We start from the raw sequence: 25793 nt of genomic DNA, 5'->3' as shown, positions 1-25793 counted from the left end.
GCTGGCTTTACACAGTGAAACGTTCATGCAACTAGTTGCATATCGCTGTTGTCGGACAAAAACCTCGTTTCACCATTTTTGCCATTTCTCAGTTTTTGACATAATTCGAAAATACCTGTTGTCCTTTACATTGTGTGTAAATTTCATTATCATTCTCACTATAAAGTCACCTGTGGGGTGTTATTTACATATTTGCAGCATTTTTATCATCTTGAATTTTGTCCCGCTGTCATTGCTGTTCTTTATATATATACATATCTGTCTCTGGTCTATCTATCTATCTATCTATCTATCTATCTATCTATCTATCTATCTCTAGGGTTCTTTACCATATTTTTGAGTTTTTATCTGTTTTGCCTGTTGAAAATGAATGTTATTAATGTTTAAATAGTCATTATGGTTATACCTGTTATGTCTCACTCATCTTGTCCTAGACGCACACCCAGTTCATCACTTGTCCCAGTCTACCCTTCAGTCTTCACCCATCAAATAAACCATCCTCTGCTTTTTCTTGTCCGCTGATCCAATGAAATCAATCGTTTGATGTCATGCCGTTCAACATAATCACATGATGAGCTATCGTTGATTTGATTGGCTGTTGCATGAAACTTGCAACTCATTTGAAACTCAGTGGCAACAGTGTTTCAAATGAGTTGCAGGATGTTTTACCATATGCAACTCAAGTGCAATTTAGTTTCATGTAAGTTTCAAGCAACCAACATTGCGTGAAAGTTTTATCATGTAAAGCAAGCATCCATCCATGGCATCCATCGTGATCAGACTACAACTTGTTCCTTGTGGAAAACTACAAAGAATGATAGATTTTCAGCTTAATTTAGAAACACCTTTAACAGAGAATTTCAAAAAAAATTCCAAAAAAATGTTAGGGGTTGATTAGGTGGTCATTTAGTAGGGCAATGTCCCACCAACCATCATCATGCCCCACTAAGTGAAACTAAGCTTTTGTGCATGTGTAAAAGTCCTTGCAGGCTTATTATTAATTTATTAATATTCATTGTCCAGTAACTAGTATAAATCTAGTTCTGTCATTAAGAGAGGAACTGAACCCTCAAGCAGGTCTCAGATTAAGAGGTTAACAAAAGGAGTTTTGTGTTTATTATTTTATGTTGGCTGTATTTTAGGGGTCGCAGGTTGTGGGAAGTTATTTCCTAAATTAGTTGGTGATTTGCTGTAAATGTGGCTGTCTTGTCAATTCTGTCCAGAATATGTGGCACCTTTGGACAGACCTGCTGTAGATTTCTCTGCCTGTATCTTCCTCTCTGTTTTTTTTTTTTTCTGCCCCTGGTCTTAGAATGCTCCCCTGATGGTGCCAGGTTTGCAGCTGCCCAATGGTTTCTATTAATAATGAGTTTTCATGTCTTTCTGCTATCAATCATGCAGACAGAGATTAGGTTGAAAACCCACTTTGAGCTTCTCTCTCTCACACACACTCTCTCTCTCTCTCTCTCTCTCTCTCTCTCTCTCTCTCTCTCCCCTCTACAGATTCCTGTCCAATATGTCATTTGATGGTCTAACAGGCCAAATTCAGGTTCAGCATTGGCACTCCAGAGTCCTAACCACCCAGCGCTTCCACATATGGAGCCTGCAGAGGGATGCTATGGGTCAACCAAGTTGGGTGACCGTGGCTGGCTATCAGGCTGGCCGCCTGGAAGTGGAAGAACAGGGCCTTTGGCCCGGAGTGACCCAGCGTGTGTCAGATGAAAGCCCCGGAATCCATCCTGGAGGCCGCTGGCAGCCTGGACTCCCGGTGGCTGGCAGCAGACTTCGCGTTGTGACCTTAGTGGAGCATCCATTTGTTTTTACGAGAGAAGTGGATGATGACGGTCAATGTCCAGCTGGCCAGCTGTGCTTGGACCCTCATACCAACAGCTCGGATGTTCTAAACCACCTTTTTAGGGAGCTGGAGCAAGCAAATAGCAGCAGCAGTAGCAACTCCATCCCTTCTGAGATTCGCAAGTGTTGCTACGGCTACTGTATAGACCTTCTGGAGAAGCTAGCGGAGGACATGCAGTTTGAGTTTGACCTCTATATCGTAGGTGACGGTAAATATGGAGCGTGGAAAGGGGGCAGATGGACCGGGCTGGTGGGGGACTTGCTCAGCGGAGCGGCCGACATGGCCGTCACAAGCTTTAGCATCAACTCAGCACGTAGCAAAGTCATTGACTTCACCAGCCCGTTCTTCTCCACCAGCCTGGGCATTCTGGTGCGAAGTAAAGACACAGCCGCCCCGATTGGGGCCTTCATGTGGCCTCTGCACTGGTCAATGTGGGTTGGGATCTTTGTGGCGCTTCATATAACGGCCCTTTTCCTCACGCTGTATGAGTGGAACAGTCCCTTTGGCATGACGCCACATGGACGAAACCGTGTCCGGGTCTTTTCCTACTCGTCCGCGCTCAACCTCTGCTACGCCATCCTGTTTGGCCGGACAGTGGCCAGCAAAACGCCAAAGTGCTGGACAGGACGCTTTCTGATGAACCTTTGGGCTATTTTCTGTCTGCTGGTTCTGTCCAGCTACACGGCTAACTTAGCAGCGGTCATGGTGGGAGAAAAAACCTTTGAAGAGGTTTCAGGGATTCATGATGCAAAGGTAAGACGCTGCATTGATCTGTCTTTAACGGTATCTTTAAAATGTCCAGAAGCCAGTAGTTTTACTGCTGTTTACATGTTTCGCTGTTGTTTACTTGTGCTTTGCTATTTTTTACTTCTGCTATGCAATAGTTTGTTTGTTTTGTTATTGTTTACTTGTGCTTTGCTATTGATCGCTTGTGCTTTGCTATTGATCGCTTGTGCTTTTCTATTGATCGCTTGTGCTTTGCTATTGATCGCTTGTGCTTTTCTATTGATCGCTTGTGCTTTTCTATTGATCGCTTGTGCTTTGCTATTGATCGCTTGTGCTTTTCTATTGATCGCTTGTGCTTTGCTATCGTTTACTTGTTCTGCTATCTTTTACTTGTGCTTTGCTATCATTTACTTGTGTTATGCTATGCTTACTTGTGCTTTGCTATCGTTTACTTGTGCTCTGCTATCGTTTACTTGTTTGCTGTTGTTTACTTGTGCTTTGCTATGTTTACTTGTGCTTTGCTATCGTTTACTTGTGCTTTTGCTATGTTTACTTGTGCTTTGCTATCGTTTACTTGTGCTATGCTATCATTTACTTGTGCTTTTGCTATGTTTACTTGTGCTTTGCTATCGTTTACTTGTGCTATGCTATCATTTACTTGTGCTTTTGCTATGTTTACTTGTGCTTTGCTATCGTTTACTTGTGCTATGCTATGTTTACTTGTTTTGCTATTGTTTACTTGTGCTATGCTATTGTTTACTTGTGCTTTGCTATGGTCTACTTGTGTTTTGCTATCGTTTACTTGTGCTATGCTGCCGTTTACTGGTGCTATGCTGTCGTTTACTGGTGCTATGCTGTCATTTACTGGTGCTTTGCTATCGTTTTACTGGTGCTTTATCGTTTACTTGTGCTCTGCTATCGTTTACTTGTGCTCTGCTATCGTTTACTTGTGCTCTGCTGTCATTTACTTGTGCTCTGCTATCGTTTACTTGTGCTCTGCTGTCGTTTACTTGTGCTCTGCTGTCGTTTACTTGTGCTCTGCTGTCATTTACTTGTGCTCTGCTATCGTTTACTTGTGCTCTGCTATCGTTTACTTGTGCTCTGCTGTCGTTTACTTATTCTATGCTGTCGTTTACTGGTGCTATGCTGTCATTTACTTGTGCTTTGCCATCATTTACCTGTTTTGCTGTAGTTTACTTTTGCTACTGTATGTGTTTTACATATATGTAGTTATGAAATAATAGCAGACACTGAATGAGCTGAATAACTTGTTTAACAGACTTATAAAGTGCCAGATCCAAAAAAATGGACAGCATAACTGTCCCTTCGTTCGAATGCTGATTTAACACATGAAGTAATCAGTGACCTAATCTTTTATGTTACTTTAATTACACCACATTACAATCTCATTATCCCACACGGTTTGAGGCGAGTGATGATTTGCGTTAGCACCCTGCTAATTAGTGTACATTACTTATTACCACAAAAGCCTCATTGTTCCAGTCTTAAAACTAAAGAAACGAACCTAAGACACCAAACATGCCTCGGCTGATGAACTACAGTTGAAGTAAAGGGGACATTCTGAGCCAGTTCCTTTAGGAGGAGCTGTCACACCCACTGCTGTGATTAGTTTCTGCATTTGAGTCTTCTTGATGGTGATTTATTTGTCTTTCATATCTATTTTTTCAGAGAGAGCAAATCTGTAAAAAAAAAAAAAATGAAGTCTGACTCCTGGTATAACGCTGATATACTGAAGAGCCTCTGTCTGATTTATGTGTCCGTTTTGATTAGTTTTGATTCTTGTTCTGGGAAAGAGATCTGGATACAGTATAATTTCACAGGAGAACTGAGTGCAGTATAAGGAGCACCGGAAAAAATGGCTTGACAGACAACAATACATTCCGCCTCTCCGCCTCTCTGGTTGTTTGACTTGAACAGACTCGTTCTCGAAACATCTGAACCTGAAAACGTCTGAATCCACTTTAGACTCCCTGGCCACTTTATCAGAAACTCTTCTGTTGTAGCTCCACCTGGCTGCTGTATAGTTACAGACTGCAGCTCATCTGTGCAGTTTGTATTGTCCATCCTCTTGTCCTTCATCAGTGGTCAATTTTTGAACACAGAGCCACTCTGGGCTGGATATGTTTGGGTGGTGGTCCACTCTCAGGCTAGCAGTGACTCTAAGATACACACTCGTACCAGCACCACACATACACACACACACACACACTACCATCTCAGCATTACTGCTGCGGTGAGAATGAACCACCACCCACACAACATCTGGACAACAGCAGCCCTGTGGTCAGAAACTGACCAATGAAGAATGGAGTAAAGGGGCTGATTCGCTGTACAGCAAGAGATGGACTACAGTCTGAAATGAAACATCTATATAGAGGAGCTATAAGGGAAGTGTTTCTAATAAAGTGACCAGTTAGTGGAAGTACAGGGTAGATGTTTCTAATAAAGTGGCCAGTTGGTGGATGTACAAGGGAGGTGTTTCTAATAAAGTGGCCAGTTGGTGCATGTACAAGGGAGGTGTTTCTAATAAAGAGGTCAGTTAGTGGAATTACAAAGTAGGTGTTTCTAATAAAGTGGCCAGTTGGTGGAAGTGCAAGGGAGGTGTTTCTAATAAAGTGACCAATTGGTGGAAGCACAAGGTAGGTGTTTCTAATAAAGCGGCCAGTTAGTGGAAGGAAAAAATAAGTGTTTCTCAAAGTGGCCAGCAGTGTAAACTGACACCATGCTGCTCAGAATGCATCTTGAGTCCATGTAGTCATTCTTTATGGTTCTGTCCCAAATCTCTTTGTTGAGGGAAAATCCAGTTTTATCCTGTGGGGAGTGCTGTAGATCCAGGTGTTTGTTCCTGCTGTAACCCTGTGCTTTGGTGTGTTCCTCTGGTGTACGAGTCTGCGGTACTGAGAGCCTGTAGAGTGTTTGATCATCTAAAAAGGACCACTCAGAATAAAGTGTCATCACTTTTTAACTTCTCTTAACTCATTACGTCACTTCTGCCAGCGTGAGCATTAACACAAATCAGCACATTAATCTCATCTTTCTCTGCTCTAACCTTGGTGTGTCTCCTTAATTAAGATACAGGAAAGAACCTTCTAATTAAAAACTAAGTTACATGAAGAGACAAAACACAGTGTAGTGGAAAAAGGCTGATAAAAAAATTGCATTAATTACCAAATGTCTCACATTCGTTCAAATAAAATATTAGATATATAATGAACATTTACCTCTCCGTGGTTCTTCATGCTCATTGGCCCTTCTAAAATGCCATTAGCTAGAATTTTAAAGCATGTACCTTAACCAGTCACTGCTTATTCTGAAGAAAAGAATGCAGATGTTAAGAGAGTCTGAGAAGTGAGTGTTCAGTTTAGTTTCCTGTTTTATTAACCCATTTAAACCCACCAGTCACAACTGTGACAAATTTTTGAGTTTGTGAAGCTCTGAAAGAGTTATTAATATACTATATGGACAAAAGTATTAGGACACCTACAGGAGCTTTTATGACTCCCATTCTAAATCCATAGGCATTAATATGGAGTTGGTCCCCTTTGCAGCTCTAACAGCTTCCACTCTTCTGGGAAGCTTCTACAAGATGTTGGAGAGAGTCTGTGGGAATTTCTGCCCATTCATCCAGAAGAGCATTTGTGAGGTCAGACACTGATGTTGGACGAGAGGGTCTGGCTCACAATCTCCGTTCTAGTTCATCCCAAAGGTGTTGGATGGGGTTGAGGTCAGGTCTCTGTGAGGGCCAGTCAGGTTCTTCCACTCCAAACTCACCCAGTCAGGCCTTTATGGAGCTGCTCTGTGCTCTGGGGCTCAGTCATGCTGGAACAGGAAAGGTTCTTCCCCAAACTGTTCACACAAAGTTGGAAGTGAACAATTGTCCAAAATGTCTTGGTGTTGAGTCATTAAGATTTCCCTTCACTGGAACTAAGGGTTCTAGACCAACCCCTGAAAAACAGCCCCATATCATCATCCCTCCTCCACCAAACTGTACAGCTGGCACAGTGCAGTCAGGCAGGTAACGTTCTCCTGGCATTCGCCAAACCCAGACTCGTCCATCAGACTGACAGGGAAGCTGATTCATCACTGCACAGAATACGGTTCCACTGCTCCAGAGTCCAGTGGCGGCGCTTTACTCCACTCCATCTGACGCTTGGCATTGTGCTTGGTGATGCAAGGCTTGTGTGCAGCTGCTCAGCCATGGAAACCCTGCCATGAAGCTCTTGATGTGCAGTTTCTGTGCTGATGTTGAGGCCAGAGGAGGTTTGAACTCTGCAGTTATTGATCAGCAGAGTGTTGGTGTCTTTTATGCTCTATGCTCCTCAGCGCTCAGAGACCCGCTCTGTAACTTTACATGGTCTGACACTTCGTGGCTGAGTTGCTGTGGTTCCTAAATGGTTTCACTTTTCAATAATACACTCACAGCTGATCGTGGAACATCTAGGAGGGAGAAAATGTCACAAAGTCAAAGTGCTTTGAATTTAAATATACATGAGTGGTGTAAATAGTAACATGACTACAGCCATTACTTCACGTACACATCCGAGAAAGATGAAGTCAGGAAAATGATATTGAGATGCAACTACAATATTTGGTGCTGATAATCTTAAAAGGTCTTTTATTAAAAATCTAATTAAATCGCACCACCATTATTGTTATATGATGCTCACAGTGCTGTTGATAATCCTCATTATTTGTTGTTATCTTTCATATTTCTGATGTTTCGGACATGCTGGAGCATGATGTCCCAGCAAAGACCACATGCAACATTCCTATTATTATATCACTCACTGTTTCTGTGTGTTTCACACATTTTCAGCAACTTTTCCAAAATAATTTATGAAAAAGGTGTGCAGTCTGTGTCATGGGGCTTTCCAAGGAGTATGTGGTCACATAGCTGAGGAGAAGTTGGGATTAAATGGGCTAAAACAGGCTTTTCTTCTTAACTTCTTCAGCGCAGCAGTAGCATTAGCATAAATCACCACATTTCTCATTCTTTCTCTTCTCTAACCTTGGCGCGTCTCCTAAATTGAGGTCCAACAGGGAACCTTCTAATTAGGAACTCAGCCACATGACGGAGGCTAAATACGGTGTAATGGAAAAGTCCAAATCTAATAATAGTTTGGCATTAATTCTCAAAACACCACTAATTTAAAATGTTATTACTAGAAAACTAATTTTCATAAGTTTAAGTATGTCGCTTTTGTCAGATCAAAACCTCGTATCTCCAAAATGGTAACTTTACAGGAGATGGAAAAACATACTTTACTTTTAATGTAAGTCAATGGAACCAGATTTTTTTCCAAGTCATTTTGGCTCGTTTTTTTTAGTCCATTCATTATGAAATTTAAACACAATGTAAAGAGCAACAGGCATTTTCAAATTATGACAAAAAATGGAGATATGAGGTTTAGAATATTATTAGATTATTCCACCTGTTTCTGTACATTTTTACTTGTTTTAAGTGATTTTATCTGGTGAAAGTGTTTTATTCCATTGGCAGATTAGTTTACTTGTTTCGAGAAATAATGATTAAAACAAGTAACATGATCTGCCAATGAAATAGACACTTTTATAAGATAAAACTGTTTAAAACCAAGTAAAAACATCTAGAAATAAGTTAAATAATCTCACAATGTTCTAACGATAATTTCATAATGAGAAATATTAGATATATTCACTACATTTAAGATGTTTAGACTTGCTAAGATATTATTTTGGCAGTGTACAAATCAAGTGAGAACTAGTTTTAAACACAGCTTTAACTATTTATCATGTTTTACTGCTTGGCTGGAAGAAAAGCTCAGAATTTTTTTTTTATCGGAATAAAAATGCACTGATGCTTTGTAACACATTGATCTGAAGGTGGCATTTCAAATGTTAGATTTGACTGTAATAACATTTAATAAAGTACAGGCTCATTTTTGTTCAAAATAAAATTCTAAAGCTGGTGAGTGACATTTGTGGCATTTCCACCATACCAGGTGTCACAACCCAAATGTTAAGAAGAGCCATTTTGTCCTTTCAACAAAAATCAAATCACCTTGGGAGCCTCAACATTTTGTCATTTTACCATCTTGGCTGTAAATCTGTCTCAGTATGTGCTGATGTTCCAGTATAGGATAAAATATAAATGAAAACACAGACTTACTTTGCTCTACTTTAAGCTTTAGCTCAGATACAGCCGCTTTTCTCGCATCTCCAGCAGGAAACTTTTCCTTAAGTAGAACAGTTTCTTGTAAAATGTCTCTCAACGTTTGAGTTTTTACGAGGGCTGAAGTCGCTTCTCATTCTCCAGCTTCTAGTTCACATTTTCCCTTTCCACCTTAAATGGTGCCTGAGGCGCCAGAATGTAGCTACCTATATAGCTGACTGCTGCACCATTTAAGGTGGAATGGGAGAATTCGAACAAGAAGCTGGCGAATGAGAAACTGACTACAGCCTTGCGACTTTTTAGTGTTTGTCAGTTTCTCACTGCAGATTAAGCGTATCAGGAAACCAGCTGGAGTGATTATAAACACAAATAAATCTGTTCATCTCCAAATTATCAATGTTCGTCTTAAATCTTTCTCTTTGTCGTTTCGTTAGCTACTAGCTAGGCGAGATTGTTGTCTGCGTTGCTATGGTGACCAGCAGTCTGTGCTGATCCTCAGTGTTAAAGGGTGAATTAGCAGTTCTACATTAACTCCAGAGTTTAAGACCATTTATTGTTAAACTGTGTTGAACGATCAGCAGAGCTTTATTTTACTGTAAAGGAGGATTATTTTATTTTTACCTACAAATCTGATTCAGCTGTGGAGCAACAGGGCACTAAAAGAGCCACATGTTGCCGACCCCTGCAATACACTTTCTAAATAGTTCCTCCAGTTATATTAGTATGTTCAGTGTATTTTTAAACTAATTTTAAACTGTACTGAAATAATCTAGTCAAAGTTGTGCTGAAATGTGAGATTTTATCCTGCATCGAACTGTTTACTAAAGAATCACAACTGAATCTGTATGTCTTGGTTTCACAATGCTCTCTTTTTTTTTCTTGTTCTAAGCTCCACCACCCGTCTCTGGGGTTCCGCTTCGGGACGGTTCGGGAGAGCAGCGCTGAGGATTACATGAAGAAAAGCTTCCCTGAGATGCACGAGTACATGAGACGCTTCAACAAACCCACCACGCCAGAAGGGGTCGCCACTCTCAAGTAAGAGTCCAATACAGATGGAGAGAATTGGGTGTACAAATGAGCTCCTGTGTCATTGTGTCACGCCCGTATTAGCAACTCCGGGTCCAGGCTGGACTTTTCTATGGTAAAAATGGGCAGAATTTTTGAATATTGCCGCTCTCGTGCCCAGGGCCGTAACTAGGATCCAAATTTCAGTATCTCATTTCCAGTATAACATGGAGAGAGCAAAAACGTTATCTTTTTAATGTAAGTCAATGTAGAGAGAATTTATTCCAAGCAGTTTTGCAGCATTTCTATGGGTTCATTCATCATGAACATTTCACACAGCACACAATGTAAAGGGCGGCTGCTGTGTGCAAATAACATAGGAAAAAAAAATGGAGATACTTGTCTATTTTTTAGGACAGTGAGGTATTTAGAACCATTATAGATGCTTAAAAAAGTTTGTTCATTTACTATATGTAATGAGTATTCACCATTATATAATTAGCAATAAGAAATTTAACAACTGAAGTGAATGTAAAATATTGTTATTGTGCAAAACTGTTAAACTTGGATCTAAACACTATAGATAAGCCTGTGGTGTGTATATGTAAGCATGCAGCAGCTGGTTTGGCAAAAAGTGTGCTGAATGTCATTTCACATCTGAATCACTCAAGTCATTTGAATCATACGTGTCCCGTTCACCCATGCTTACATCGCCAAGCATCGATCACTGCTGTACTAAAGGCTAAAGGCTATCACTACCCCAAGAGAGCAGCAGTTCCTTCCTTATGTCTCTGTAACGTTTGACCCCTCAATAACAACTTAATCTGACATTAACTCAGACTGTAAGTGACCACATAGCAGGAAATGAGTGATAACTGAGACATCCCTGACTCAGACATTCAAGTAATACTTACATTTAAAGTAATACTTACATTTAAAATGTCTCCTCAGCCGCCGTTTGATCCTCTGCTGACGCCGCCATGTTCTTGAATCCTCGCCAGCACGCAAAGAACCTTGGGATATGTTGGCTGGCGAAGGATCCACCCGTTGGATCCTTCGTTGGCATGGAAAAGAAGAACACATTTCTCAGCTGGTAATGATGGAGCCTTTGAAATGGGACAGCCTAGTCGTGACGCTGTGACCTAATCGGCCTTCAAATGCAGCCTCCGAAGGACGCAGCCCCTGAATTGGGACACAGCTAGTCTGATCTTGGCATGAAGCACCTTTGGGTTTCAATATGTTTCAATATGAGCTTTTATCAATAGTTTATTAATAAAAACTGTCAAATCATTATGTACACAAAACCTGCGCATTGAAGCTGAGAGCTGAAGATAAATACCGTGTACACAAAGGATTAACAAGGAGCCGATATAATATACGAATAATCTGCTAAGCAGCAAATCAAACAGTAATTAGGTTCAAAAGAAGGAAAAGTGTCCAAACTTAGATCAGGATGAATAGGAACTACAGTGGCATAGTGCTGAACACAGTGTACGCTTTAATTTAACACTGCTCTCTCTCTCTCTCTCTCTCTCTCTCTCTCTCTCTCTCTCTCTCTCTCTCTCTCTCTCTCTCTCTCTGCCAAGCCCTTATCACAGAAGGCCTGGCTGAGAGTTAGCTATCAGCTCACTGCAGCAAATTAGATTTTACCGAAGGGGGTAAAAAGTGAATTACATTCAGATGGTAGATCAAAACTCTGCTGTTATGAGACTTTGTCTGGGTGAGTAAACTTTTCCCGGAAATGACCGAGGACTGCGAGGCACTGGCGCTCCGGCAGCAACCACAGTTATTAGGCATTCAATGAAAAAAAACAAAAAAAAAGCATCAACAAGAGCGACTAAAACCACAGAAACCCGAGAGGAGAGCATTGCACACTCGAGTCATGCACAGCAAGGTCCCCGAGAAATAAAGCAGCAGAACTAAGACTTTGATCCATATCTTCAAGAACGCAGAGAGGGAGTTTCGTTGAGTAATTGCAGTGTCCAGCGTGAGACGCCCAGGAGCCACTGATCAGAACATAGTGAAGCGTATGATGAAATCAGAACCCACATCCAACCAGAGAGACCGACAAGACTGTACTCCACACCCTGAAGAGCTCTGAGCGATTTACTCCGGGTCTTTGTGTTGGAAATGCAGGCTGCCCTTTTGATCGTTCTTTGCATTCGAATTTTGGAGATGCTTTACTGAGGTCTCATATGTTGTGCAGAGTACTGTGCAAGCGCAATTAGTTTAATTTCTAATTAAAATTTCAGCCATTAAGTACAAGTTGTTAATTCTCAGGAGATTTTTCTGAGGATGTAAGATACACTGAGTCTCCAAAACTGGAGTTCAAAAGCTGAAGCTGCAGAGAAAATGAGGCCCCTAACCACCACCTGGAAGAGCTGGTCGACCCCAAAACTGCCCCCATCAGATAAACAGCACTTAAAGCTCTCATCTCTGAGAGAGAGGAGAAAATCAAGCTGCTTTAGATCTGAAAACATCCACAGGTGTTTCTGTCCATCCTTCCACTGTGAGAAGACGACTCAGCGCTGTGGGTCTGAAAGGATGTGTAGCTGATCAAGAAGAACCTCACTGAGAAAAGGAGACGGACACACCAAACAAAGAAGCTGAACGACGGACTGACCACCCCAGAGTCCAGACCTCAACACCACTGAATGTGTTTGATTACTTCAGAAAATCATCAACCTGCTTCTAAGACTGAACTTTGGAGGCGTGTCTGCAGATTCTTTGAGGAGCTGAATAGCTCCATGGTTTCTGTTTTTTCCTGATGTTGAAAAATTAATAACTTATGTACTTGATGGTCATCTTGACTGGAAATTAAGCAAATGAAGGGTGTCCTCTGACTTTTGCACAGTGCTGTATATAACCAAGCAGGCTTTTGTTGTGGCTCTGAAAAGATTTCTGAATGTCGGTATTTCTAGATGGTGCCCAGAACTTCTGATCTGATAATAAGGGTGCAAACAGTGCCAGGATGTTAGAGTAGCAGCACCAGGTGATCAGTCTACCATGGAGCTACAGTTCGCCTGGTGATTTGTCACAAGGTCCAGGGTCAAGCACAGCAGCTTGATAGATTTCACGGTCTATATCCCAGAGGAAGGGAGTAACAAAGCAGGCACACTCACAAAAATACAGGTGCCAAAAGGGGCTCTTCGGAGTGACACCACTGCAGAACCACTATTGGGTCTCTTAACAACCTTTCAGTGAATAGAACCCTTACTGTTAATAAGACTGTGACTTTTTAAAGATCCTCCACATGATGTGAGAGCTCTATATCAATGAAAAATTTTGCCTAGAACCCTGCGTCCAAGCCAAGAACCTTTATTTTTAAAAAGCTTTTGGAGTGATATCACAGAAGAACCACTTTTGGTTCCCTAAATAATTTTTGAATGGGTAATTCTTTGAAGACCCATTTTTGTAAATGAGAGCAACACTTAAAAGTTTTAAAATTAGGGGTTTTGCGTAGAACCTTTAGGAACCTTTATTTTTGAGAATATGGGCAGGATTTTGAAGTTCCTGTGTTATGTGCTAACCATAAAAGGAGCTTTTTCAGGAGTAGTTTCTATTTGCATGTTAGAAAGTCATTGATTTTATCAGCAGGTGTCAGTTTCTTGAATGGTACTTAAGTCATGTGGTGGTCAGTGTTCTTTTGAGTGGGCTCACCGATATCATGATGTCATCTAAAACTACACATCCCTTACAACTTGTACAAAATGTAGCAGCACGCATCCTAACAAAAACAACACAGAGAGATCACATCACTCCCGTTTTGAAAGAGCTGCACTGGCTGCCTGTATCATTCAGGATAGACTTCAAGGTTCTGCTACTAGTCTTTAAAGCTCAAAACAACCTTAAAGCTCTGCTTACATCACAGAGTGTCTGTCTGTTTATGTTCCAGCACGTAATCTAAGATCTGCAGATAGTGGCCTTCTACAGAGACCCTCTGTACAATACAGAAAACATGGAGAGACTCTTTCAGTTATTCTGCTTCTAAACTGTGGAGCTCAGTTCACCTTTTATTAGACAGTCGAGCTCAGAGCTCACTTTTAAGAAGCACCTAAAAACGTCTCTCTTTAAACTCAGCATTTAACTAAAACTGAACGTCTCGTGGTTTTTATCTTCTAATTTAATCTTCTTCATTTTCTTCTGATTCAAATTAAGTACTAACAATCTTTTCTATAACTGTTTTATCACCTATCTGTAAAGCACTTTGAGTGGCCACCGGCATGAAAAGTGCTATATAAATAAAAAATAAATAAATAAAAATAAATAATTGTTGAATTAGTTGAACATTTCACAGAAGACATTGAGTACATTTACATGCACTTAATAATCCAATAACTGCAAAAACATTGATTTTGTTAGCAATCCGATCAACGTGTTTACATACACTTGAGTAGTCAGACAATGTGAAACTCCAGGTCTATATGAGTCAGACAGTAATCGGATTTCTGCTTTCCAACCAGCCAATAAACTCACAGAAGATGACGTAACAAACGTAATGTAAAATTCACTTTACCTGAAAACATGAATGTACATCATCTAGAAGATGAATATTCAAACCCTTCATTTCGTCAAGCATGTATTTGGTTTCAGTGTCTCTCCAAAAGTGTTTTACTGCGTCTCGCGGCGACGCTGCTCGCTTATTTCCGGTGCTGCCGTCTGGTTTCACACATGCTCAGACTGAGAAATCCGAAAGAAATCAGAGTAAGACTTTTCATGCACCGAGGAATCTGATTACTGAGCTAAAATCCAGTCTCTTTATTGAATTTCTTAATCAGATTTTAGTGCTTTCTCTGATCTGACATCAGAGTGTTTTTTACATGACCATTTGAATAATCAGATAACTGCAGAAATCTGACTACAATCGGATCGCGTGTAAACACACTCAGTGTTGATGAACTGTAACACAGATGGAGCATTTATGAGACCATAGGGCATCACGAGATACTTGTAATGTCCTTTTGTTGTAGATGCAGTCCTTCGTTAATCTGTTCTCAGGTACAGATGAGGCCGTAGGTGTTTCCTAGGCTCAGTTTGGTGTAGAAGTGTGCTCTTCTCCAGTGTAGCGGGCGCCAGTAGCTGGCACATAACAGCTGTTGTGTCATACATGCAAACTAGTGGCCTTTCTGCAAAATTCGCCATATAAAATGATCACGCTGTTCATGTGATTTGAGTTTTTCATTTTGGGAAGTGGAGTATGGGGTGTCTACTGATGGCAGATAACTCTGAGAAGAGATTGGCTCCTCTCACTCAAAACAAAATTGCAGCAGCTCAGTCATTATTTGGCCCAACTACTGATTTTGGGTCCGATAAGGTATATAAGATAAACAGGTCAATAAAAGCTATTCATAGAGTCGATGCGGCAGTGATTAGTTCACCAGTGTCTTTTTAGTGCTGTGGTATTTTCACTGGTGCCCTGGGCAAGAGCCAATCAAATCAAAATCCACATGTAAATGAGGTCATACATATTAAAGACCTGCACCACTTTGTTTACCAAAATGGAAATAATGTGTCAAACCACAATTCTCAGAAACAGAGCTACAAATTGTAAGTGAAAAAGTGCTGACAATAGAAAATTGATTGAAAAAATTGATGAAAAAGTAAACAATGGAAGAATGTATAGGAGACAATTGTGATGCTTAATGTGGTCACAAATGTTTTATGAACTGCTGTCAACTGTCAAAGGCCATGATCGAATGAATAAAAAGAATTTGAAATAAAACGTATCCACATTTAGCTCAGTCCCAGGTCTTTAATGAAACTATTAATCAGGAAATAAAGTTTCTTTATCAGAAAATGTTGTTGAAAATGATCAATTTATATAAAGTATAAGTTATGCGTAAGATTTCATTTCACATTGGCAAGAAGGTTTAATGCTCTGTCCAGACAGATTCAAACATGCCTTTTAAATATGAGTTAATCAGCTTAAATGTGCTTACTACTAGCATGTGTGAGCAAACGTTTGGAAAAATTCTAGAAATTATAATTTAATCCACATCAAAATTACCATCAGAGTGATTAGTTCATGAAAGAATCAACATGTTACCTTCATGCTATTTACTCTTAACGTCATGGTAAATCCACAGTGCGTTTCATGAATTTGGCCCATAGTGTTTAATAGTTATGGGCCAATTAGAACTATCAAAACTATCAGAATGTTTTGTTGAATGGTGAAGTTTTGTTTCAGTAGCTTTCGGGTGATGGGCAAAGGTTAATATGTGTAAATGATCAAGCAGCGAAGACAATAAGTCTTCATTTAGTTTTCATTTGAAAAAGATGCCATGAAAACAGTCAACAATTTACATCACAAGTGGCAATCATAGGGGTCCAAGCATGGCATGCCATTAAAGATTTTTAAAAGAACACATGATAAAGTTTTTAAACAGAATCTATTTTAAAAAGAGGTGAAGTTTCAAAAGATATCTGCCAAGTTTGTACACACTGACCCGTTGATCATGATATCGAGCAACAGGTTCTTAATGAATAAGTAAAAATACAGTATTTGGACATGACTTGTACTTGCATAGTCATTCAACTCTATAAACTAAATAATTCCGAGGGGTAAGCAGTTACCCTGTATTTCAGCCTCAGAATGCATCAGAATTTTTAAGCTCCCTTTACCTTGTTAAAATGTCCCAACAGAGATGCTTCAATGCATGGATGTCTATCTTGTTGGTAGTAAAATGGATGAGCATATGGATTTGGAGCTTTCTGTGAACTACCATGTTTCCTATCACACTACAAAAGAAGTGCCATGCTGCCTTTATCGGTGGATGCTTTTAGTTTCTAGGACACATTCAGAACGTAGTTCACATCACACAGGACATTTATTATCATTGATCTGCTTAATCAGAGGAACAACAAAAGCCCTCTCAAGTGTGAAGCCCACTACTGTTGAAACGTTGTTAACAGTATACAACAAACTTGATATCAGATAAAAGTCTAAAAATATATGCTATGAATTAACATCCATAGCATTCAAGTAATAGTATGAAGCTGTAAATAGAAATGGAAAGAATGTTTGCTGTCTCCAGATAACAAACTGAGCTGGAGAAGATTCTAAAATGACTGAGAAAGCTGTAGAACATATACATACAAACATGCCTCATATTTACTAATTATAATATAGAATTTACAGTATACAGTAACTGAAGATGCTTGAAAACTAAAAATACTGTCTGATGTGGAAATATTTATTTAGATGTGTTACTGTTGTATACAAAAGGACACAAATGATTCACATAACATGATTCCCAGCTTTTGAATGATAATAATAATAATAATAATTTTAATTTATACAGTATGATATGTTCCTATTCGTACAGTGTCCTCCAATAGTATATAGGCTAGGCCTATTCATTTGTTTTTGCAATGCACAGAAGGCTTTTGGGTTTGAGATCAAAAGATGAATATGAGCTTTTATTACTATGAGCTTTTATCTCCTGATATTTATATCTTGGTGTGTTAAACAATTTAAACATGACACTTTTTGTTTGAACCCACCCAACTTTGAAGTGTGCAAAAATGACAGGTGTTTCTTAAATTGATTGTTTCAGCAGTTAATAGCTCTGAATGTCTACTCTTGGTTTGAGCCCTGGGTCTCACCTGTGAAGAGGTTAAGCATGAAGACCATAGGGCTGTCTAAGGGAGAAAAGCAAGCCATTTTGAAGCTGAGAGAAGGAGGAAAATCAATCAGCGCCACTGCTCAAGCATTCAGCATAGCCAATACAACAATCTGCAATGTCCTGAAACAGAAAGAAACCACTGGTGTACTAACACCCAGACAGCGAAGGGGTCAATGAAGGAAAACAACAGCAGTTGATGAAAGAAACATTGTGAGAGCTGTGGAGAAAAACCTAAAAACAACAATCAACAACCTCCACAAGGCAGGGGTTGAAGGTATCACAATCCACCTTTCGCAGAAGACTTTAAGCGCAGACATATAGAGGCCATTCCACAAGATGCAAACCAATCATCAGCAATAAAAACTAGAAGGCCAGATTGGAATTCAAGAAAGACAAAGATGAGCCACAAAACTTCTGTAGCTTCTGCTAAAGTGATGGAAAGGCCAAAATTTGGAGAAAGAAGTGATGCTCATGATCCAAAACATACATTGGTGAAGCATGGTGGAGGTAGTGTCATGGCTCGGGCTCACATGGCTACTTCTGAAATGGGCTCACTAATCTGTATCGATGAAGTAAATCATGATGGTAGCAGCCGAATGATTCCAGACATCCACAGAAACATTCTGTCTGCCAGTTTACAGAGAAATGCTTTCAATCTAATCAGGAGGAACTTCATCATGCACCAAGACAATGACCCTAAACACACTGCCAACACAACAAAGGGCTTCATCAGGGGAAATTAGACTGGCCAAGTCAATCACCAGACCTTAATCTGATTTAGCTCACAGAGGAGAGGAGACTGAATGGAGATCCCTCCCCACAAAAAGCTGAAAGAAGCTGTGGTAAAAGCATCACGAAAGAAGAAGGCAGCAGTTATTGCAAGCAAGAGAAACAAATAATCAAGTTTTGCTAACCTAAAAACTGGGTGGTCTGCAAAAGGTGTCATGTTCTAAGCTGTCTCATCTACATGTGAATATCAGTTAGCTGAAACTGTGGTTTAATGTCTTATTCATCCTTTGATCCCAAAGCAAATGTCTTTAGAGTGTAGCAAAAACAAAAAAACATTGGCCTTGCATTTCGGTTCTGTCAGAGAAAGTTTATGTAGTGTTTATGTAGTCTTGTGTTTATGTATCCTATTCAACAAAAACGCAATGAAGGATTAAAGAATTTTTGCTTTGTTAGATCAAAGCACCATCCAAACATCCCAGCATTAAAGAAGAGGAGCAGATTAAAAGGCAGAAATAGATGCTTGACAGTCTATGCGAGGCTTGCGAACACCATCCTTCGGTTTTACAAAAAGCCCAACAGAGCTGGGAGAGGTTGATTTATTTATTTATTTATTTATTTATTTATTTATTCCTTTAAGAGCTCTTATGTGTTTACCCTGGGGTCTCTGCAGAATCACTCTCCTCTTCCCAAAAGAGGAACTAGAGGCATCAAGCAGATCCCAGCTCTCAAATAAATGCAGCATGAGAGGAGAAAGGCGGCTGGAACGAGCAGCTGCTCTCGTAATCCTGACACTTGTAAGTCTGTCTCCATTCGCCCCTGAGAGAAACACGACCTGAGCAGCCTCCAAATTGCTAAAGAGTCGACGGCAGTCGCCCCCCAAATCCTCTAAACCCACCGCAGAAGGCCAAAGGTTCTCTCTCTTCAGCGGAGACCGAAAATTCCCCAGAGAACACCCCCCTCCCCCCCTCCGTCTCCCTCAATCTATCGCTCTCTCGCTGCCTCTCTGTCACTATCTCTCTCCCTCACGCGCTCGCAGTGAAGTATTTCTGCACTTTCTCTCCTTTTTATGACTGATGCTGTTTTTTCCTCTCGTGTCAAAACCACCCCGGCTCACTCCTCCAGAGACGTATAACACGGTCAGCATCTTTACCGCTCACATCCCGGGCCAAAAACCTCCACAATGCCAGAAACTCTGCACCACCGTTCTGTCAGATTGGTTTCCTCGGCAGGTTTTATTGTCAGATATTGCTGGATGCTGGTTATATAAGAGTTCTATCTGCCAGGATCTCAATTATCCATCCTGCAGGAAGCCAGATGAGATTCTTTAACATGAAGAAACTGATTAAGAGATGAATTCATGACCCCGTTTTTCAATTTATGATTCTAGGAATAATTAATTAGCTGAATTTTTTTCATTTCTTGCTAGTGGTATTTTTTTTTTCTGAATTTAATGACCCTTAAGTTAACTTAATGACCCTGAATTTAGTGACCCTTTCTCACAGTAGCCATAAGATGCAATTCCCAATTTCCTTGCAGTTTTCCCTCAAGAACGTTGATGGAATATATTTTTATGTATATGTGCATCGTTTACAAAACTGGAAGCAAATTTGATTTTTGTCTTTGTAGACAAGCAAAGAAGTCAAGATTTATATACAAATGATGGATATTTGGGGGGGAGGCGAGGGGGGCACATCCCTCCCACTTTTTGGATAATGATCGTTTTAGGGATTGTGGGATTTTTGGTGAAAAAGGAATATAGCTGACTCGCAAAAGAGCAGCCAGATCATTTATTCGTTCTTTATTATGAAGCTGTCTATTGCATTTTCAAACTCAACTGAAAGTGTAGTTACAGCCAGAAATGACCCAACTATTTAAGCACTAACCTGATCTGGAATCAACACTTCTTTACTGTAATATTATGATTGTTTGTTAACTCATGCCATACGTTTTTAAAGGTCCTTCCCAGGGGTGATTCTAGGATCAGAGCTTTGAGACCAGCGTCTAGACTAGTCTAGCACCCTGGCTTTAATATCAACACACAGGCCTACCAATGACAACAGCTCGCTTCTCTCACTCGGATTCAAACAGTGGACGGTCGTTGATTGACAACCTGCAACAAAACAGGACGACTTTTTACTCTTATTATTAGGGGAGCTTGAGCACCCCTAAAAAGGGGCTGGACATGCCTATGGTCCTTCCCTTTTTTTCTTATCTTATTATTATCATATATATCATCATTGGGATATTTTGTTGAAATATTTCTAGCATCATGCAGATCAGACTGACAATTTTAGTAATAAATGAAAAGAAAAAATGATGTTATAATAAACAACAAATCTATCTATCCATCCATCCATCCATCTTCTAAGCCACTTATCCTCCTGGGTCGTGTGGGCTGCTGGAGCCTGTCCCAGCGTTCATTGGGCGGAATGCAGGATACACCCTGGACAGATCGCCAGTCCATCACAGAACATGTAAACTCCACAGAGAGAGGTCCCTGGTCGCCCGGCTGGGGAATCGAACCCAGACCCTTCTTGCTTGCAACAAATCTATTCTATCTAAATTTCTATAGAGAATATACATGATGGTATTCTTGTTAACAATATTGTGTTTTTGTGTTGTGATATTTATATGTAAATCATCTGATTTGCATTTTCTTTTACTAACTTTTTGGAAATTTGGTTAAAATTTGGAAAACGTTAAATAGAAACCCCACTGTCAGCAAAATGAAAATGTGAAAAAGTTTCATACTGTGAGCAGTTTTTTAATTCTGTCCACACTGCCAATGTGACTCACTGTACACTGTTAGAAATAAAGGTTCTGTTTAGGTACATTTTTCATTCATCAAGGTACAAACAGTGTAAATGTTCCCTCAAAGCTCCAACAGTGGTTTTAAGGTCTGATTGTGAACCTTAAATAAGTGTTTCCAGGTGAAAAGTTCGTATTTGTACCTTTTCATAACCGAATGTTTTAAACAGAACAGTAAAATAAAAGCCTGGAGGCGAGACGGGGTGTGTGGAGTCAGTACAGCTTAGAACATATCATTTCAGTGGATTATGGTTCAGTTATGTTCCCTGACTAAAGGTACTGAGATGGAGCCTTTAGGGAACCATTGCAGCTGTGAAACTAAAGACATTTAGTCAAACACTTTTGTTCTGTGTAAACGTCTGGCCTGTAATTATCAGCAGCTCATTAGCCGTATACGCGTGTCTGACCGCTCTGCTCTCGTTGTGTTGAAGGACAGATCCGGCTCAGTTGGACGCCTTCATCATGGACAAAGCCCTGCTGGACTACGAGGTGTCCATAGATGCCGACTGCAAGCTGCTGACCGTGGGCAAGCCCTTCGCTATCGAAGGTAAAGGGCTGTTCAGGCTGTGAACGGCGCTCCAGAGCGAACGTGGGAGATGATTTTATTTTACCTGTTGTTGATTTTAAAGTATTTTTTTTAAAGGGCCGGTATCATTACTTCACCAGCATAAACATTATTTCACTTATATTGTTCAGTCCATATAGTCCATAAATGGAAGCTAGGTGCCAAAATCAGCCTGTTTTGAATTCATTGCTTGTATGAGGTCACAAAAACCAATACATTTGCATATACCTGCCTCTTCAGCCTGCAGCAGTTTAGCCCCACCCAGTCACACTGAAGGCAAGGCAGCTTTTGTTTAATTATATGTAAATAAATGTAAAATAAAAAAGTGCAGTGCATATACGTAATCAAAATTGAAATAAACACAAAAATACTCTAAAATAAATAAACATAACTGTAAAGAAGACAAAGTAATGACGTAATGAAAGTTATAAGGAGTGTTTCAGTCTCGTCTGCTTTTTGAATGAGACACAGCCAATTGGAACAGAGCTCATTTACATATATCAGCCTCAAAGGTGCAGTAATTCTAAGAGATAAAAAGAGGATGGTAAAATAATGAATTATGACTCTTTTTGGTACAAAAAAGCACACAAATGTTATAAATGGACCTCAGGGGAAAAATAAAGTTCATGAAAAATATAAGATACAGGCCCTTTGGGTCATTAAAATGCATGTTAGCAACGAGACCACCTTTGAGAAGACACTGTTTATTTAATCATTGATAAGAACGGCACTATATAAATAAAACAATGTAGTGCTGTTCTCAGAGCCAAGGATGCTTTATCAGTGCAAATATAAACTAACAGGATGAAATCAAATAAAAATCAGAACCACTCTCCTGCGGATCTGTGAAGGTTACAGGGTTTATATTCAGGAGTTGTCAAAGACGGGCTGCAGTGTGGAGGTGAAAGAAGGCAGATTTACCGAGAGACGTGAGGTTGAAGTGAGAGTGTTCAGTCAGAAGGACGCAGAGTTCGCCTCGTAACCGGCGCAGCTCTGACAGCCACAGCCTCACTGTTTCTGGAGTTACTCTGCAGTGCGGAAATGAAAACCCTGGTCAAACTCCACGTGGTGTTGATTTTCTCAGTGAAGACATGAGTTAACCCATCCTCTGCCTTGAATGTGCCTTTTTCTGCTAGTTTTAGTGCACAATTAAAAAAAAATACTTATATAGTAAAAATATGTGCCATAATTTTAGCACAGGCCACGTTTTAGGTTTGATTTTTTTTTTTCATAAAATGTGGAGAAGTGTGTGTTAACTTTTCACTTAGAACATCAACAAAACCTCGCATTTGAGTGAGGTCATCCAAACTGTAATCTCATGATATTTTCACACCGTATGTATTTACAATGTATTTACAACACACAGTATGAAGTATGATAACAGACAAAATTCAACATTTTTTTAAAAAAAAGGACATACTTAAAAAAAAGGGACAGAATAAAATAAAACCATACCTGGATTAAAATCGCTCCACAATTATTACCGTCAGACTGTAAAACTACACACTGCAGATTCATACTGGATTAAAATCACTCCACAATTATTACTGTCAGACTGTAAAAACTACACACACTGCAGATTCATACTGGATTAAAATCTCTCCACAATTATTACTGTCAGACTGTAAAACTACACACTGCAGATTCATACTGGATTAAAATCACTCCACAATTATTACTGTCAGACTGTAAAACTACACACTGCAGATTCATACTGGATTAAAATCACTCCACAATTATTACAGTCAGACTGTAAAACTACACACTGCAGATTCATACTGGATTAAAATCGCTCCACAATTATTACTGTCAGACTGTAAAACTACACACACTGCAGATTCATACTGGATTAGAATTAAGCTCATAGATCTTATCGTTAATCACTGAAATGACAGAACAGCCCAGGTAGAACTAAACTAGCTCCAGCGAGGCTTTAGTTCTTGGATCCTGCGTTTGGTTCTAGATCCAGTTCTCTCAGGTATTGTCCTCAGTGTGACTGTTCATTATGATTCCACATCCATTTGGCTGTGATGTTATCTGCCTGTTCTCTGACCCACTGCTGTGATTTTAATAGAGAAACACTACTAACGCTCGCTCACGCTTTCACCCGCAGCCTTCCGCACTCTTTCATTACAGTTTTACAGCTTACCTAGGGTGCCAATAATTCTAGAGGGCACCATGCCTGTACAGGAGCGGCAGAATGCATCCAAACGCTCGTCTGTGAATGAATACAGAATCAGGCTCTGCCTGTAACTGATCTGACTTTAAAGGACGTTAGTAATCGTGCTCCATCTGGGCTGAAGGCTTTGAGGCGTGTCATGTGGGAAGTGAAGCTGCACCTGTTACCACCTGCTGTGTGTGCAGGATTTCCCTCAACTTCTGGACTCTACGCTCACACGCTGCTGAATTATTTCTCATTTGTGGTTCACTGAAGAAATGATGTGGAAAGTGCAGATGCTGAACTTTAATTCATATCATGCTTATGTTTGTGAGTGGAGGAGATTTTATTATGACTTATATTTGATAAAGTTATTATGGTAACACTTTCTATGAACGTCACCTTTGTAAGCATCTATAAACGCATTCATAACATGTTATAATGCAGGCATAAGACATTATAAACATAGCTATAAATATTTATAAAAATGCATTACACGTTATAGCCATGTTTATTATGCATTATGATTTGTTAACATAATACATTATAAGTACTGATCATAACAAATTATAAGAGCTCATAAGTGGTATTTGTCCGCTCTAAGTAAAGTGAAGCGTACTGTACTAAAGCCTCCTCCAGTGTTCAGAGTGAGGCTTCAAGTTGAAGTATTTACTGAAGGATTTACTGAAACACTAAAACATTCACAGTAAAGCACATTACAGGCTTCAAATGTCAGAGTTTAAACTAGAGCTGCCATCAGTGTTTTACCCAATGTGGGAAAGGTAATGTTCACCACCGTTAGCTTGGTATTTGTCTTTACTTTACGCTCTCCAAGCTCTCCATGTTATTAACACTATTTATAATGCATTGTATTAACAATTCATAATGTATAATAAACATGGCTATAAAGTGTAATTCAGTGTAATTCTTTTTATAAATATTTATAACCATGTTTATAATGCCTTATGTATACATTATAACATGTTATAAATGTGTTTATAGATGCTTACAAAGGTGACATTCATAGAAAGTGTTACCATTATTGTGTGTTCAGACTTGATTTGCAGAACGAAAAAAATCTTCTACAGAGGAAAAAATGCCAGATTTTAACAGAATGTAAACGAGTCATTCTCTATTTGTGGTGGGAAACCATGTCACAGAGGTTGCAGGGCTTAAACAGATGCTCAAAATATTAGGCACAGCTCCAAACGTCAGTATGTACTTTTACACAGTTGACCTAAGATTAAATAAGATTAACCTTTTCCTCATGATTCTCTGACTTTTCTTTCTTTATCCTGTTTCATAGTCGCTCTGCATCTGGAAAACAGCTTGTCACAAAACCAATTTTCAACATTTGGGAAACCATTTTAATATAAAACAATATTTTTAAGAGGTTTAACTCAGGAACTTGTATAAAACAGATTCATGTTTATTATTATATCATTAAAAATATGTATTTTATTTTAAAAATTAATTTGTCACAGATTTTGCTCGCTGGTGTCATCAGGATTCTTATTTTACATTCTAACACAGTATTTTCAGCTCTGTTAAACTGCTTCTTTGGGTCGAGGCTCATCAGAGAGGAAGCATCTCAAGGCATGAGAAGGCGAGTCACACTCGCTCACTATATTTCATTCATTTATTAATAATTTTGTTTAATAGGCAGCACATAACTTCTGTGTGTCACCAGTGTTATGTTCTTTAATGGCTGGGTGATTAAAATATTGTCAAAATAATACATATATCATTTTTAGTACTGATTTTAAATACTTACACAAGGTCACCTGATCAGCCAACGAGTCAGCCAATTTACAGAATCCTCAGTTTTAACCAGGAGTCACCGTCCCAGTTACACCATATTCATACAACACCAGTGACTGTAAAATATGTTTGAATTAAGCTCTCCTTTCTGCATTTATGATAACAGGAGATATTAATGGACATAATAAAGTTATTTAGTTTTGGGGTGAAAGAAAGAGATTTTTTAAAAATGTATCCACCTGAATTCCCACTGCAAATGGAGAACGACCCCTACTGAACATTTGATTTAATAGACTGGGATTTAATATTTTAGGACTGCAACAACTAATCAACATCATTGCTAATATCCATAATAAAAGACTTTTGGCAATGAATCATGTTATCGATGT

General features: G+C 39.5%; 1 protein-coding gene across 1 annotated transcript in view; it reads left to right on the top strand.

The window, feature by feature from the left end:
- grin3ba (glutamate receptor, ionotropic, N-methyl-D-aspartate 3Ba) overlaps positions 1 to 25793 on the top strand; it is a 149422-nt gene that overhangs the window by 90337 nt on the left and 33292 nt on the right. The window contains exons 4-6 of the mRNA XM_036597834.1: positions 1504 to 2608; positions 9643 to 9788; positions 21352 to 21467. Of these exons, the coding sequence (XP_036453727.1) occupies positions 1504 to 2608; positions 9643 to 9788; positions 21352 to 21467 (1367 nt within the window). The remainder of the gene's footprint in view (positions 1 to 1503; positions 2609 to 9642; positions 9789 to 21351; positions 21468 to 25793) is intronic.

This window comes from Colossoma macropomum, unplaced genomic scaffold (genome assembly GCF_904425465.1).
Source record: "Colossoma macropomum unplaced genomic scaffold, Colossoma_macropomum, whole genome shotgun sequence".
Taxonomy (NCBI): Eukaryota; Metazoa; Chordata; class Actinopteri; order Characiformes; family Serrasalmidae; genus Colossoma; species Colossoma macropomum.
This window is presented reverse-complemented; position numbering and strand designations above follow the sequence as displayed.